Source organism: Typopeltis vanoorti, chromosome 20 (assembly GCF_054136105.1).
Source record: "Typopeltis vanoorti isolate ZY-2024b chromosome 20, IOZ_Tvanoo_1.0, whole genome shotgun sequence".
NCBI lineage: Eukaryota > Metazoa > Arthropoda > Arachnida > Uropygi > Thelyphonidae > Typopeltis > Typopeltis vanoorti.
In genome coordinates this window covers 81,435,234-81,453,156 of record NC_143568.1, presented here as the reverse complement: position 1 = coordinate 81,453,156, position 17,923 = coordinate 81,435,234, and the positions used below count along the sequence as shown (strand labels likewise).

At 36.2% G+C, this 17,923-nt stretch overlaps 1 protein-coding gene across 3 annotated transcripts in view; it reads left to right on the top strand.

Moving 5' to 3' along the window:
* LOC150095597 (uncharacterized) overlaps nucleotides 1–17,923 on the top strand; it is a 215,988-nt gene that overhangs the window by 117,291 nt on the left and 80,774 nt on the right. For 2 of the 3 annotated variants that reach the window (XM_090410056.1, XM_090410057.1), the window contains exon 8: nucleotides 10,438–10,711. In XM_090410056.1, the coding sequence (XP_090266182.1) occupies nucleotides 10,438–10,711 (274 nt within the window). The remainder of the gene's footprint in view (nucleotides 1–10,437; nucleotides 10,712–17,923) is intronic. The other variant, XM_090410058.1, reaches the window with a different exon arrangement.

Below are 17,923 nucleotides of genomic sequence, written 5' to 3'. Positions count from 1 at the left end.
AGGCCTGTTAAAATGAGCAGCTGCTGTCCGACATCCCTTTACAGTACAACTACAAACTCATCGAGCCTTGTTCTCCTCTTCCTCGTTTATTCCATCTACCTCTGTCCTCTGGAACATCCCTTTAAGAAGAATGTCAATAGGTTTCTTATCCTCAACCATCATCTACACCTCACACACAGCACTGATAGTATTTGTTTGTTTTTTTATCCCATAAGTTTCATGTGTAGATTTAAAAAAAGCCCATGCCAAACCTTATCAAATGCCCTAGATAAATTTGAGTGCAACAACACAGGATTATTCAAATACATGCCATGTAAAAATTTTAAGAATCTGTTGCACTCAATATTCCCACTGCCTTAGAACTATCAAGGAGTGAGTAGTGTAGATAAAGAGACCTGCTATGGATCTTAAGTGGTAGAAGCCATGGTAAACTTGATGGTTGATGAAGTCTGTTATTTTAGAGAGCACTGAGGTGAGGGCAATAATCAGGGATTTGATGGTTGTCTTTTATTTCCCTTTTTTTTTTAATGAGATGTTTATCATATGTTATTTCTGCATTCTATAATATAGTAGAGATAATATAAGCTGGGTGTTAGTTTCATAGCACATCTCTGAAGTATAATTATTGGCAAGAAATGCCATCAGTCAAAGTCCTTTTTGGTATCAAGGTTGTTTGTGGGCCTTCTGAAGTCTTTCTAGTAAAAAAGGCGACAGAAGGCAGTGCAATTCATTATACCTGGTATGTTCGAATATTATTTGCCATGGTCATTTATATAGGTAGGTTGGGATTGCAGAGTGGTGGAAGCATTAGACAAAAGTTGTAACCAGTGGCCTTTGTAAGAGACAAGTTATATGCTCTTTCAAAGTCAGATTTGGATTTTATTGCTGTGCATTTGTTGCAAGCTTCTTGTAGGCTGGAAATGAATCTTGGGATTTTTGCCTCAAGTCACTTTTTTTTTTTTTACTGCCTTAGCACATTTGTTGGAAAACTGTGGCTTGGATTTTTGTGTGTAAAGTTCCCATCAGAGCAAGTATTTGCATCAGGCAAGTTGAAACAGTAGTCTGACCATGGAAAGCAAAATTAGAAATCCAAGAGGTCGACTTATTTTGTTACTCTGCCAATTTACATCAGGTTTACAGTTAAATAAATTCTTCTCCATGAACCACCAACAGTACCTAATCTAGCCATAAATACTGTTACAACTTGAACAGCACATAAAACATTATCAGTAAATCTTTTATAGGTTTCAGCTCATACAAACCACGTGTGTAACATACATATAACAGTATTCAGTGTTCGAAATGACCTCTTTTTTTCCTTCATGCATGGCTAAAGTCTGAGGCCACATAGCAATGGTGATATGCACAACATCCAACAGAAACACTGTCATGGCTTGCTCCAAATCTACCTTCAGGCTGGCAATGCTGGGGTGTTATTTCTTGCAGGCCACTCTCTCAAGCTCTGACCACAATTTGAAGTCCAGCACATTCAAATTGGGACTTCCAGACAGCCAATCAGATGGTGATATGTGGTCAGGCATATTCACCTCCAACCACTGTTGTGTAGTCTTCGCTTGGTGTGCAGGGGCTGAGTCCTTTTGGAAGGTCCACTGCCTACCATGAAAAAAAGTGTCAGGGACATAATACAGGTTTCAAGATGGTGTCTTGATACACTTTGGCAGAGATTTTGACCCCTTTCATGATTCAGATTTTCAATATGGTGGATGGGGAATGTGTTGAAAGTTTGTCTGATATATATAGTCCATGAACAATTATTTTTAAGTTTTAATCTTCACTAATTTTGTATACATCATAGGAGAGTAAAATAAATGTGTGAATTCTTCAGGGAAGGGAAATAAACTAACCTGATTACATTGACTGAGTTAAGCAACAGGCAAGTAAACCTACATGAGTCATACAGAATATAGATTAACAGTGTTGCATGCACACAATTCATGTATTATGATGGCTAGAAGGGTAACGTGTGGAGTATCGGATCTATATGTGTTAGTAGATCTGATGCTTAGATATATATACTGGCACAAGTAGATCTAAAAAAAACCCAAATCAATGTTTTTTGTTACATTGATTAGGGAGTTTTAACAGTTCCAATGACGTATCGCTGACAGAGACATAATCAGTGCTTCTGTATGCTGTCAGTTCTGATTTCTGGTTTTTTTTTCCTTCCCATTCTTGATGCATCTGGTGAATAAGTTGACTTGATCATGTTCAGCAAAAGAAAGCTGCTTTTATTTTTTTAAGTTAAGGGGATAATAAATCCCTCATTATTTTAAAGCCAGATACGAGCTTCGTATCCGGCTTTAAAATAATGAGGGATTTATTATCCCCTTAACTTAATTTACACTGCCGGAAAAGGGGGGGGAAAAAGCCTCTTGGCTCTTTATCGTGCTTTTATTTTTGTTGATGCAATATCTTTGATGGTGTTCTGTGACAGATCGTATGTAATGGGGTGATACTGGTCTTGGATATTCTTGTTTTTCTCTGATTGTTTGTTTGTTTAGCAACTCCTTTAAGATATTATTCACCATCTTTCTTAGCATCTTTGCTCTATGCTGCTTGAAATGTTACATACTACCCTCTCTCTCTCTCATAAAATTTTAATCATATGAATGTTTCTGATAGATGATCGTGGGCCTTTGCATGAATGTATCATACATAATGGAAAGTATCTTCTCATTGGCTTTAGTTTTCTATAGGCTGAGTAGCTAAGTTTATTTTGTTCAACACTCCAAGAGAGTGAGTGTCTTAAAAACAATGTGTCATCTAAGGTGGGGGAGGGTTAAACATAAATCAGGACTGGCAGCATACAGAAATGTCAAAAAATCCCTAATCAGTGTAGCAAGAAACCAAGTATGATCTTGCATCAGATGTTATCTTTCATCAAAAACCCTGTATATGAAGAACTCACTCAAACTGCATTGCATATATTGTTAGTATATTTCATGTTTACTGTATTAATTTCTGACTTGCTTGTTTTTAACTTGGTTAGTGTAATATTAATTTAATTTTTTTATTTTACTCCTGAAGTATTGTGCTATATTGCATGTGAAACTGGTGGAGATTAAAACCTAACTTTACGTTGAAAAAATATGAGACAATGGTGATCTTTTAGGATAAATTGACTACAATAATTGCAGTACTGAGGTATATGTCATAAAGGGTTGTATTTAAAGTGCTCATAGAAAGGTTCACAGATACTTATTGAAACATGTTTCTGTTTTAATATGTATCTGTGAGATACATATTTTAACAAGTGTAATCCTCACTCAGCTTGGTCAAGCTGATAGATAGTACCCTGTTTTCAATTTTCCTGTTCAGGGAAAATGAATGTTCAATTTACAGAATTATATCTCCTTAATATATTAAGAAAGAACAAGGTGCTTATTAAATTTTAAATCTCTAGTATGAGCTGCCTTGGTTACACGAGGCATGAACTTTGCATGAACAACCCAGAGCAAGGTTGTTCTGGATTACATATATTAAAAAAAAAACCTTACCCCACCTACAGTACTAATGAACTATATGTCTAAAATAACCTTTCCTTGGAAGATGCTCGTTCATAAGGCATGAATGTTGCCTCCTCAAGCGCCTGTGTATATTGGTCTGTGATTAATGATGTGTCACTGGCAAACTACAGCCTCTGTTTGCAGTAAGAAATGAGTACATCATCATTAAAAAAAGCTTCATCCTAGTATTAGAAACATTCTGTTGAATGAAAGGATAACCTCTTGTTCTCACTTTAATTCTTTGTAAAGTCATACACAGAAATCCATTAAGAATCAACTGCTATGTTACTTGGAAAGCTTTTGATTAATAAAGAATTGCCATTATGGATAATATATCTTATATTTATAATTTCTTGTCAACTATATGAAAATATAATATTTTCATGTATACAAAGTCTGTTCAAAAAATATCCAGATTCATATATAGTTGCACAAAGAATTACAGAATTTGGAGTTGTCTTTTCAAGTAAGTCCTAAATATATTTTTAAGATGTTTAAAAAAAAAACCTTTGAAAATTTTTCTGAATATAGATTAATATTAAGTATGAATCTAATGAACAAAACAAGTGAACAGTTATTATTGATAATGCAGGTGCAATGCAAACTTTGCTTAAAAACACTTCATATACTAACCTTTGATTAAAATCAGCTTCAGAAAACTCCAACTTCTTTTCTGTCTTACATACAGTTAACCAACCATCATGTCAAACTAACTTGTTTATTTTCTTGTGTAATTTCTAAAAAGTATTTACTTTGATCTACAAGGATATAGGGTCTGGAAAGTTTTCTGATAAACACCTAGAACAAAAATGATATTAAAGCAACTGATATAACCACAAGAAAACATACTAGTAGCAGAACTGTGAAGGTAACTTATGTTCTTATATCCTTGTATGTTCTTTCTTGTGGTGATATCAGTTGCTTTAATATCATTTTTGTTCTAGGTGTTTATCAGACCTTTCCAGACCCCCCTCCCCCTCGTATTTAAACAGGAGAGACACTTATGCAAAATGGATAGGATTGGAGGACATCTTACATAATTTAATGTTTCAATTTATCCATAGGACTAATTTTTTTTTTAATAAACTTGGAGTTAGCTGGATGAATAATCAAGTTCTTTAAGAAATAAGTTATAAGAATAAGAAGAGAAAAAAAAGCTATGGAATGAATATCATCTTTGATAAAACAGTTAAGTATAATAGCTGTAAACAGCTGTAATTCTGTTGCATCTGGCTACATATTTCCTGCATGAAAATAAATGAATTGGCGCACAAGCTTTTTACTGATCTAAACCAGCCCTACTTCTGTACAACGTGCCTCCCTTCCATAAAACAAATACTAAACCTAGGCAAAAGAGTCAATAACCTCGAGCAACAGCTTAATACTGTGATCGATACCTTCTCCTCCAAAATCGGAAATTTGGAAACTAAGCTCAAGACGCTCAACCACCAGCGCCTGACCGCAAGTGCGCCCGTGCCTGCTAACGAACTTCGTGAACTAATCACATCATCAGTACACGAGTTGCTCGAGGCCAAAAATAGGAAACTCAACGCTGTTATCCTGAACTTTCCGGTGGAAAGCGGTAAATCCTTAAAAGAAGACGTCGGCAAACTTGCAGGAGAATGCAATTTCAATCCCAGAAATATCATCAAAAGCCATCGTATCAGACCCATAAACAAAAGAAAGAACGGAACAAACAAACCACACCTACTCTTTTTAACAGAAACTCAAATCTCACCTTCCCCAGCACTATTCATCTCAACCTTCCTAACTATACACTGTTTAACTCCTTTCGACCCAAGGGTGGTGTCTGTGCATTTATTCGCTCTGACTTTCCCTGCCAGAGAACAATTAACTTAGAATCGCCCAACTTCGACCTTCTTTGGCTGAAGATATCCTTCTCCCACTCAATCAAATTCATCTGCTGTCTCTATCGCTCTCCTAATACCACCAATCACTCTGAGCTCTTTCATTTCCTCTCCTTAAAAGTTGATTTTCTCCAGTCCCACTCTCCTAACAGCGAAATCATCCTCCTGGGTGATTTCAACGTCCATAACACCAATTGGCTTTCCTCTTCCAGTTATACAGATTCTGCAGGGAGAGATGCTGAAACGTTTGCAGTCACTAATGACCTCACACAAATTGTTCAAAAACCGACCAGAATACCAGATAACCCAAACCACTCCCCAAATACCCTAGATCTCTTCCTTACTAATGATCCTTCCAAATATGCAGTGAATGTAGTGAGCCCCCTGGGCAATTCTGACCACAACTTATTGCTCATCCCCCCTCCCCCCCATGCAACAACAGTCACTCCAACACGAGTAGTTTGCCATTATAACAGTGCCAAATGGAACAGTCTCTGAGACTACCATGCTTCATTCCCATGGTAAAGACTATTGTTTCCAGTTTTCTAGTCCAAGCATATGCACTGAACGCATCACCAAAGTGATCCTCACTAGCATGAAAACATATATCCCCCACACTACTCAGACCTGCCGTCTCCTAACTAAACCCTGGTTCTCCAAAAATTGTGCCAAGGCTGTGCAAATGAAAAATCAGGCATACCACAACTGGCTCAAATCAAGAACCCCATCCTTATTCAATGCCTATACTGAAGCCCGAAACAAATGCAAGAAAATTATCAATACTTCCAAAACAGAATTTGAACTGGCCAAAAGCAGGAAGCTTGCAGCCTGTCCAAACAGCAGCTGTGCCTTTTGGTCTCTTGCCAAAAGGCCGTAACTTTTGCCCTACACTATTCCGACCTCTGTCATACTCAGATGGCTCAATTGCAACATCACCCATAGAAAAAGCTAATCTCCTGGCATCACACTTTGACTCCAATGCACACATGACTGACAGTGGCAAATGTCCAACATACTATGCCCCCCTGTATCCTTTTGCCAAAAAGACATCACAAACCTGTTGTCTAAATTAGACACAAAAAAGTCTCCTGGCCTTACCGGCATTCCTCCAATTCCTCCAAATGTATGTACAGACCTCCAATCCTGAAGGTCTCATACATCGGAACTGACTCCTATCCTATGTCACCTGCACACACTCTCTTACTCCACTGGTATATATATATATATATATATATATATATATCCCAAAACCTGGAAGCTGACCTATATTCAACCCATTCCTAAAAAGGGTGACAAATCACTGCCATCAAACTACTGCCCTATCTCACTCACTTCAGTCCTATCTAAAGTAATGGAGAAAATCATCAACTCTCAACTCCTAATCTACCTTGAAGGTACCCGGCTATTAAGCGACCACCAGTATGGATTCCGTCAAAGTCAGTTCTGTCTGTGCATCGGAACTGACTCCTATCCTATGTCACCTGTACACACACTCTTACTCTACTGGTATATATCTATATCCCAAAACCTGGAAACTGGCCTATATTCAACCCATTCCTAAAAAGGGTGACAAATTACTGCCATCTGACTACTGCCCTATCTCACTCACTTCAGTCCTATCTAAAGTAATGGAGAAAATCATCGACTCTCAACTCCTAATCTTCCTTGAAGGTACCCGGCTATTAAGCGACCACCTGTACGGATTCCATCAAAGCCGTTCAACGGGAGATCTACTCTCATACATCACCCATCACTGGACAAATGCCATGGAGAAATTCGGAGAATCCCAAGTAGTTGCACTTGATATCTCCAAAGCCTTTGACCGAGTCTGGCACAAAGGCTACTAAGCAAACTCCCATCATTTGGACTGCCTCAGGACTTCTGCAGATGGATTGCTAGCTTCCTGTCTGGACACACACTATGTGTGATGATAGACTGCTCCCTATCCTCTCACCATCCAACTAATGCTGGGGTTCCACAAGGTTCAGTTCTCTCACCGACCCTCTTCCTTCTATATATCAATGACCTACTTCAGTTGACCTCTAACCCAATACACAGTTTTGCAGATGACAGCACATCATTCCTCCCTTTCATTTGACAAACCCTACTCCACACAACTCACCTCAACCCACAGAACATCAACCACCACTTCCCTTAATTCCGACCTCCAAGCCATCTGTCAATGGGGCTCAGATAACCTCGTCAACTTCAACACTAGTAAAACCCAGTTCTGTCTTATTTCTCACAAAAAAGGGAAAACCATTTTTCCCAGCATTGTTTTCGATAACACTCAAATTCTCAGACAAGATGAAATTTCTCTCTCAGAATTATCTTGACATCAAGCCTCTCCTGGCCTAAATACATCACAACCATTGCATCCTCAGCTTCCAAAAGATTAGGTTTTTCTCTTTTGCTCAAGATGCTACTTCACCTCTAAACAGCTGTTAACACTATACAAGTCACAAATTTGCCCAGCTCTCGAATACTGCTCTCACATCTGGAGTGGGGCTCCAAAAAAGCTCCCTCAAAATGCTTGACTCAATACAGAGGAGAGCAATTAGACTAATAAATGACCCATCCCTCACCAACTCACTCCCCCCATTTTCACATAGGACCTTGGTCTCTGCAATCTGTATATATTCTATAAATATTTCTATGGGAAATGTTCATCTGAAACAGCATCAATAATTCCCCCACCCTGTACTAAGCCCATTGGAACGTATACAGCTGCAGCCCAACATCCTTGCACAGTACACCTCAAAACCCACAGAACATTTCTTTTCCTCCTCATGCATCCCTGCTACTGCAGTACTGTGGAAGTCTTCCCCCAGACGTATTTCCCAAGGAATACAACTTACAGGTGTTCAAATCAAATGTAAACAAGTTTCTTCTTTCGCACTGACGTACTATAGGTGACCAGCTAACCTCTTGTATATGGGCCCAACATAAAAAAAAAGCAGTATCTACCATTAACTAAACTGTTAATTAAAAAGCTTTTATAGATGTGTTAAAAAAGATAAGGATAATATCAACAAATCAAACATAACCATTTCCTCTGGAACGATTTTGAATGATCTAGCTGTGGCTGTATAAGAATTTAATGTGTATATGTGAACACTGTGAATGGGACAAAATTTACATAATACAGGAAGAGGACATTTTTGATGTCTTAAATGACTTGAGAGCTGATAAGATTGCAGGTAGGAATGATGTATTTTCCTTGGTAGTAAACAAGTATATGTCAGGGTTAATTGATCCACTTTTGATCATCTTCATTGCCTATGATTGGTAATAGTACCAAGTAAGAGTTATTCCAATTCATTATGTCAAGTGGAGAACAATAGACCTTCATAAAAAGCAAGAAAAATCTTGCTTTTTATGATGAAGTCATAGGGAACATACACCAGTAATTGCTATTATTTGGATTTCAGCAAAACCTTTGATAGTATCCACATAAGAATCTACAGATAAATATTATTGATGATGATCTAGTGAAATGAATAGGAAATTGGTTATGATAGGAGGTAGTATTTAAAGGACTCCTCCAAGTGCTGAAGATGACTACTTTGCCCAACTTTATTTACATCTTCAGAACAGTGAAGTACGGTTTAAAATTTAATGCAAACAAAGTGTGTCTGATTCATTGAGAGTATATTAGTTATGAGTTTCAATGAATGGGCTTTGAAAAAAGTTAATGAATACAAAGATTTAGGTATTTTAGTTGATAGTGAATTTAAGTTTGGCAATCATATTGGTAAGACAGTAATGAAGACCAGTAGATTGTGGGATTAATTAAAAGAACCTCACTCGTAGGAGAAAGGAAGTAATGATACTGTTATTGCAAGTATTTAGTCAGGTCAGTATTGGATTATGGCTCCCAACTTTTCTCATCAAGGGTTGTTAATGGATGTCAAGGAAATCAAAGCATTCAGAGAAAATTGACTAAACATGAGAAGGTATTGTGATAGGAGAATTTTTTAATTATTAGTTTAGGATATACATAAGATGGATATCAAATGTTTGCTGCATTTGGCTGGACTTGAATCCACCGAAAAGCATAATAAACAGGAAAGAAAGGAGTTAGATCAAGTAACTTCCTTTTTTTTTTTACTGTTTGGATAGGAAAATGGTTACAGAATCATCAGTAGCTTCGAGAATGGATTAGATAAAATTTCTGTATATAATTTGACATTGTTGAATTGAACATGTCAGCATTGTTATGTTGTTTTTGTATAAATATGGTAGGGGAAAAAAAGGGTGAGAGAATGAATAAAAGGGAAAGAAGTGTGAATTTTGTGATGCATGTATCAGTTAGATACAGTAGTGATATTTCACTCTGTTTCACCTCCTTTTTTACTGTTGCAGCGGAGTTAGTTTTACTTCAAGTGCTCGAGTTTTCTTCTCACAAATATATAATTGAAGTTGAACACATTTAATTGTAGCTATGTTATATACATCTTAGTATAAATATGAATTTGGGTAATCATAGAGTTTATGCTGTTGCCACCTTAGATGGACTTCACTCTCCTAGTGGAAGGCTGATGATAATAAATGTTGACAGTCATCCATAGCTTCTACGACTGGTAAGGTTCTCTTTAAATTGACAGAAATATTCAGGCTTGGTTATTTACCATAACAGAATGACCATATTACTGTTTTCAAGAAATAGACTTCACTAGCCGTTTGGGGAAAGGGATTAATGCAGATAGACACATTTATCTTTATTTACTCATCACAGCAGTCTGCTGCACTGCAATTTCTTGCTTGTGGCTTAATGCATCTAAACCTGTGTGAAGATAAGGAATGCATCAAAACTTCTGGATGTGGTTTGAACAGACCCTGTATATTAACATATTAAAAGTTAAATCTGTATAAATACAAATATTGATTTGATATGTTTAATCAATATATTAATTCTTTGTGTTCTTTCATATTTTATTATAGCTTTTGTGTTTGTCCTGAAATCTTGCCTTAATTTTAAAAGGGTCAGTTTAAAACTGTTTTCTTCTTCTTTTTTTTTCTCCCTTTGTTTTGTTCTATAGTTGATTTTTTTCAATGTGTAACAGAATTGGCAGAAAAAGAAAGAAAAAAAGAAAAAAGTCGAAGTCGATCAAGATCCAGGTCTCGTCATCGATCAAGCTCTAGAACAAGAAGAAAATCTCGATCTTTATCACGTTCTAGGAGACGGTCACGATCTAGAGGAAGACGTTCTAGTTCCAGGTCAAGAAGGAGATCACGATCTCACTCTCGTAAGAGGTCCAGATCACCAAGAAAAAGATCAAGATCAAAGGATCGAAGGTCGAGATCGCGGTCAAGGTAAAATGGAATTCAACAGTTTTTTGGACCCAGTTATTAATCTATAAATCTATACTGATTTACAAAAGAAGAGAACATCATTATTGATTTTTGAAACTTCTGACAGTGCATTTTTATATTAGCAGTATTATTATTAGTTACTATTAGCTAGTTATAGTTGCTCTGTCAACTAGACATAAATATTATATTTAACAAGGAGGAATATCTGAAACAGTCTATGAAAAGGGTCATTTTCTGGTATGTGCCATCAAGAATTGTACCCGATATAACTCCAACAAAATCCATGACACATAAATCAATATACACTGATTTATGTATCTGAATATCATTTAAAGGAATACCTTTTAAATTAAACCAAATCTGCAACCAAATTAAAAATTTTCAAAGCCACCTAATTCTGTACAACTTTTTTTTTTGTTTTTTAGCCTGATTTATTTTTAAGTTCTGTTTTTGTATTACAAGTATTCCAGTTAATGTTTGCATGCACCTGTGAGAAAAGAAGTGTAAGAATGACCAAAAAAAAAGAATTCTGAAATGTAGTCTCAAGTGACAGAATTGAAAAGGGCTTAGTTTGACAGCAGGTGATGTAACTACAGGACACCTTAAGGTTATAGTATCTTCAGGAGAAGACATAGGACGTAGGGAAGAGTATTGATGATGACAGATTAATTGTATAAGATGTGCATCAGCAAATTAGCATGCTCAATGCAAGTCATTATAGTAATATCTTTTACAGGCAGATTGAAAGGGGGAAAGAGAAGAATGTTTGCATGGGAGGTGGTAGGGGTGTCCGAAGGATGAAAATCAGGTCAGATTGACATGGATAAGCAGTATCATTAAGTAGTAGACAGAAGAAATAAAATATTTTGGGTGGTGATCAGCAAGCAAATGAGTAGTACGAGGCATGAGGAACCAGCATGGTAAGGAAAGTAAAATCACATTGTACTCGTAAGAAATTACTAGAGTAGGCCACTGGAAATCCCAGATTTCTTTCACTGTGTCGTGTGTAAAAGGAAGAATTATTATGATAGGATAAGTTTCCTAAATGTCAACAATAGGGATGTCACAGACTAGATGAAATTACATAGTTACTGACTACTTTGCAAGGATCTATCATGCAGGCTGAATTGGAAGTCAGGATATTGCAGAACATGATACTTTTGAACTTTGTTAAGGCTTTTGATAGGCTACAGCATGAAAAACTGTTAAATAAGTTGGAGAGTATGGGATTGGATTTTAAACTTTTACCTTGGATAAGAGGAATGCTGACTGACAGATATCAAAATGTGGCGTATGGGAATGTGAATATACAAATAACAACAAAAAAAAGTCTTATCAGTAATCTGAGCGGCTTCTTCTATTCTTTAGTTTGACCCTCCCAGGAATGCAATTAAAATGTAAAAGATTATGACCAGTGGTGTACCCTTCAGATCATTTTTTGATGCAAAGATAGGCTGAGTAATCAGTAATGTGATTGACATGCAGTACTTGCAGAATGAATTGAATAAGTTGGAATTGTGGGTATGTGAAAATGGCTGTCAGTTCAATGTTAGTAAACATAGAGTTCTGCACTTTTTGTGCAGTGAGATATCCAGTGCTGTACTGGTGAGATTTTACTGAAAGAAACTGATCAGGCTAGGGATCTTGGAGTTTTAGCAGATAGGAAGTTGAAGTTCAGCAGCATGCCGAAACAGTCATTGATATGTAAAGATAAGGAATTAATTCATTTTGCCACCTTACAAGGTCCTTAGTATGACCTTGCCTGCACTTTTTTGTGTAGATCTGGTCTCCTGGCTTCCAAAAGTGATGCAGATACAGTAGACTGTGGGTGCAAAGAAGAGTGTTAAAGGTGATATGAGCTCTGTGGAGTATAGATTATGAGAACAGATTGAAAATTTGTCGACTGCAGACTCTAGTAAACAAGAGAAAGAGGGGAACCCACAAAGGTTCATACAGAATACCAGTAGATAGGATTTTTATTTTATAGAGGGTGAGGAGAAGGCATTCGTGAAAGTTGAGAATGAATGAAGCCAAGAAATGGGTGAGAAGTAGATTTTTTTTTTTTTCCCTCATAGAGCATTACATGATTGGAATGGTTTGCATTTGGAAGCGGTGTATGCAAATCAAAGCCCTCAAGAATAAGTGGATAAAAATATTATATTCTATGGGAGAAGAGTCATGACTTTGTGAAGGATAAGTGATATCCTAGTAATCGATTTTTTATTTTTGTAATAGTGACAGTTGAGTTTGATAAAGGCCACATGGTGCTGCTGCTAGATTGTGCAAAGACAAGATACTATATGGAGCTCTTGCACAAATGAGAGAAAATGGAGTAGGAAACTGGTGATAAGGATACAAGAATAGCTGTTGGAAATGGAGGAAACGATTTGAAGGTGAATATTCAGCTGTTTGTCAGTGCAAAATTAGGTTGTGTAATAGTTATGTTTATGCATGCATTAAGTTTATATTCTGGCTGGTTGGCCAAGTAGTCTGCATATCTGCTCTGTAACCAACAAGCTGCAAATTGAAATCCTGCCACAGTCATGGATGTTAGTGATTTTCTTTAGGTGGGAGGAATGCACTCATCTCAAGCCCCTATGCAGTGTTTGAGTTCTGATATTCACAGTGGCTATTAGCAGAACTTGATTTTGGCACCAGCATTTTTTTTATATAGTTTGTGTTTACACTTCTTCACCACTTTGATGTTTTCTCTCCAGTTGCTGATAGTCTTGACCTTGTTCCCACTGGGTGAAAGTAAGATCCAGAGGGGCTCATACATGTGATAGGGATGAAGTGCTTGCAAACTTACTATTTGCAGGCCACTACGAAATGAGATTTGCTTGTTGCCATATCACAGATCACTTAGTATGGGAAATTCATTCCTTTTCTCTGTATATGTTTGTGGATCCAGATCAGCACACAGTTTTTCTGAGGTTGAAGTTACATGTTTCTATGAGTTTCCTAAGGATGTCCTTAGTGTCGCATCTGTTTCTGATTGACATCATTATATTTTTGTTTTCTGCCTCAGTTGCATTATGAACTGTTGATGCAGTAAGATTACAAAATTTGCTGGTATTTTCATCAGTATGTACATCATCATTTTGTTCCCTGTTTGTGAATCACTTTGAGCTTCCTTTCCTGTTTAGTTTTACTAGAGAAGGCCTCCTCAAGAATAATGAGGTATTGTTTGAGACTTGTGCTTTTCGAGATTTAAGAATGGTATCACTCAGAGTACTTGCAGTATTGCCTGGAGGGCATTAGTTCCTTAAGACCTATGATGGTATTTTCATTTGGTGTGAGGTTTGAAGGAAATCACTTTAATAAAATAAAATGAGAGAACAGATATTCAAGACAATATATTCTGAAGCACTACCTGCTTCAAAATACATCTGGATTACCGTGCACAGATCTGTTCACCTGGATTTCTTTGGGATGAGGAAGTGATGGAGAGGATGAGATATGACTGACCAGGATTGTAAGTGGTCTATGATTATGGTTCCTATCAGAAAAAATTGAAGATTTGTGGATTGCAGAAGTTGGAAAAGGTTAGGGATATGATAGAAATGTTAAAAAGTCTACAGTGTTTTATAAGATTGATGCAGGAGAAATATTTCAAAACCTTGGTTAGCAAGGGTTTGAAAACTAGAACTAGTTTTTTTTTGCTTGAAGCATGGTGGATGGATGAATGGAACTGGGTTGCCAGTCTGTCTTGAGTGCTTTGTCAATGAATGCATTCAAGGAGATAGTACAGTAGATATTAGTGGATAGTGTGAGTTTTCTGCAGTTAGTCTTTTGACTTTGTGGAGACTTCCATGCAATAATAATAATAAACTACACTGCAGTAGGTTCATAGGCATTGAAGACTGATGTTTTTTAAGATTTTTATGTTAAATGTAATACTATTTTGTTTTTTTGGCATAGTAGCATTTTGGTTTGAAAATAAATGTGCTGATGTCTGTTTTTAGAGATGCCATTATATGTTTAAATAATGTTACCTTAAAAATCCATTGAAAACAGAGCCAGTGATGTGACCTATTTCAAACCTGCCAAAAATGTATTCATGCCCATTGATCAAGTGTAAAAGCTAATAGCATGTTTAGTGTTGTAAAGCAAGTTTCGGTCAAAAGGATAATTTTGTAAGGTTTATACAAATTTAAACAAATCTCTTATGGCATTAAAAAAAATTGGCAGTGCATGCATGTTGCGTGTGTGTAAACAGCATATGCAAAAGGATGTGTATTTGAGTAGCAAACTTCCGTCAACGTAGATATCAACATAATTATTGATATGGAAATCAATTTTTTTACTACAATCTGCATCCTCTCTCCTGTGTACTTTTTATCCCTCCACTCGTAAAGCTTTAATTTTGTTTTCCTTCACATATTTACTGGAAACATTTGCAAACATTATTCAGATGGAATGAATACAGGAAGAAAGAAGGAAAAATGTAACTCGTTTGCTAAGTTTAGTTAGCAAATGAATTTTATTTGTTGGGTCAGTGCACTTTTTAGATAGCTGCATTGCATCACTGATGCTTTTGTCTTTATTGTCCTGATTTTTTTTTTTTAACCATATTTTTGCATTCATTTCATTTGCTTAGTTATCACCTGCTGTGATCATAATTAGATGAGAATTATGATAGAGATAGTTCTTTGCTAGATTTGTCAAGATGTAGTAGAGAAAAGAATCAGAAGTCATTTAGGAAATGTGGATTTTAGTCAACAAAGAAAGGAGGAGTATGTTTTCTGATATGAGTGGTGAACAAGTAGAAAGTGTTGCCAAGGATAGCAGTAAGCACATTAGTGAATAAGTTTCAGGTAATGTATGATATACATTGAGTGAGTTAGATGAGTCATCCCTGAAAGTTGTTACTGCTACTTTAAGTATTAAGTTTAAATAATTTATTTAAATGGCTGATATTATGTAGAGCAAATCTCCCTGATGAGTTCTGTCCTTTATGGGGATAACCTTGTTGTTAATAGGGTTGCCAGATGTCCTGTGTATATTCACGATTAACCTATGTTTCATTGATTTTTTACAAACTTGTAAAACTTCTGTTGGGTGCATAACATGGCTGTATCTAAAAAAACACAACTAACCAAAAAAAAAAAAAAAATCCTAGTCATTACAAATTGTTGACAGTACTGAAATGATGCATTATTGTGTCAAAGTAGTATTCCCTCCTCCCAGCTTCTGGTATTTCAGTTTAGTTCACTTTTCACTACTATTTTTTTAGAAGAAACTTTTTACAATGAACACAGAGCTGCAACATATCTGTTATGTTGAACCTTGAACTCATTTGTACTCTGGCATTTGCAACATGTTTTGGCAGTGCATTCTGTTCCACATTTAAAAAAAAAAAAAAAAAAAAAAAAAAAATTGCACTCCTTAGTGCAATTTCCAGGAATGCTTTCCCATTTGAAAAATCTTTTCCATGTCCATCTGATAAATATCACTTAACAGTATAAACATTTCAGTCCTTCATCTTTTATCTTCTAAACATGATTTCAGTGTATCATCTCAGCGAATGTTTTGTGGATCTGAATCCTTTTTTGTTACATTCCTAATGACGAGATCTGAACAAAGTAGTCTAGGTGTGATATGATCAAGGCATTATTCAGTGGAACCACCATCTCTGCTAAGCATTGAAGGCTAAATTGTTGGTTATTTGAGTTATAGCATCAGTTAGTACATACAGAAAAATATTTGTTACAGTCTGATTATATTATTTTTTTACTTACTTGAAGTACAGTTATTGTGAATCTGGACTGACAAGGATGATTGCTGATTAATCAGCTTGCACAATAAAAAGGATTGCCATAAAGAAAAGCTTACTCATTCAGTGAGCAATTAATATTTTAATGAGCTAAGTAAATTTGATTTATTTTTTAATAAAAAAAAAAGCAGCAGAATCAAAAAAGAAAAGAAAACCACTGCATGCATTTGCAGAATTGTGTTAACATTTTTAAGCTGTCATGTGTGTAACTGCTGACATAAATGAAGCATTTAGTTGCATCATATAACTAAACATTTCACATATTTATTTATTTATTGGATTAAGGTGTCGAGGCTAGCTGGTGAACGGTCGTGCTATCGGAGAGCTCCTGAGAGATTTGTGTTTTTTGTTGATTTATTGGTGTTTTGGATTCAATTTAATGGACTTAAGTGTGTTTAATTTTGGTATATTATTAGAGCTTTATTAATGTGGTTAATGTACTAAAGTGTTTTAAAACATAATCTATGTCGGAAGTCGGCGCTAGATGAATTCGTAATGAGTAGTGTTCGTGCAAGCTCCAGATAAGATAAGTATCATTTTCAGTTATCGATACAAATTACTTAATATTGTGTAGTTTTGTTTTGTTTGCCTTGCGTATTTTAGTGCGTCTATTTTTGGTGTGTTATAACGTTTAATTTGACAAAACACGTTACAGAAAAATATGGCACCAGTGCGTAGGAAAATGGCGGCCAGTAATGAAGGTTCGCCATCGTTATCAAAGAACGGTAGCATAAAAGAAATGAGTCAGTGTACTAGCTGTGAAATGTACGCTTTGCAGAGTGCTGTCGGAGTGTGGTTAGATGATGATAAAGGATTGAATGTGTGTGTGTAGAAAATGTAGGGAGAATGCGGAATTGAAGTGTATTTCGGATCGTGAGTGTGATATTTTTGTCAACCTTCAAAATGAAGGAAATAGGGATATGACAAGAAACGGCAAGGTTGTACATGAAAATTGTGAGAGTGTGAATGTAGAAAGTGTGAATGACAGTATAAATGGTTTCTCAGAAAACAAAAAAGATGAGATAGATGCATTGAGTGAGATCGCGTTGTTGAATAGTGCGATAGAAAGAGCAAAACAGCAGCTAGAGTGAATGAACAAAAGTAGACTGAATGAACCAACCAATAATAAAAGGTATGACAGGAAAAATAGACGTATGAATGTGAACATGAACAAAATGAAGGATAGAGTGCTGTATGGAGACTCGTTAGTACGAGGTGTGTTAGTAGAGGATTTGACAAAATCATACCAACCTGGTGCGACCATAAAGGACGTAACTGCGTCTATTAGAGAGCAAAAGGAAAGGGTGAAAGAAATGATTGTTGTGGCAGGTACGAATGATTTGAAAGGAGATAAAATGGAAATGATAGAAGACCTGAATGAATTGTTTGAGGTAGCAAAAGAAAAGAGTGAGAGAGTTAGAATGATTAGTCTTTTG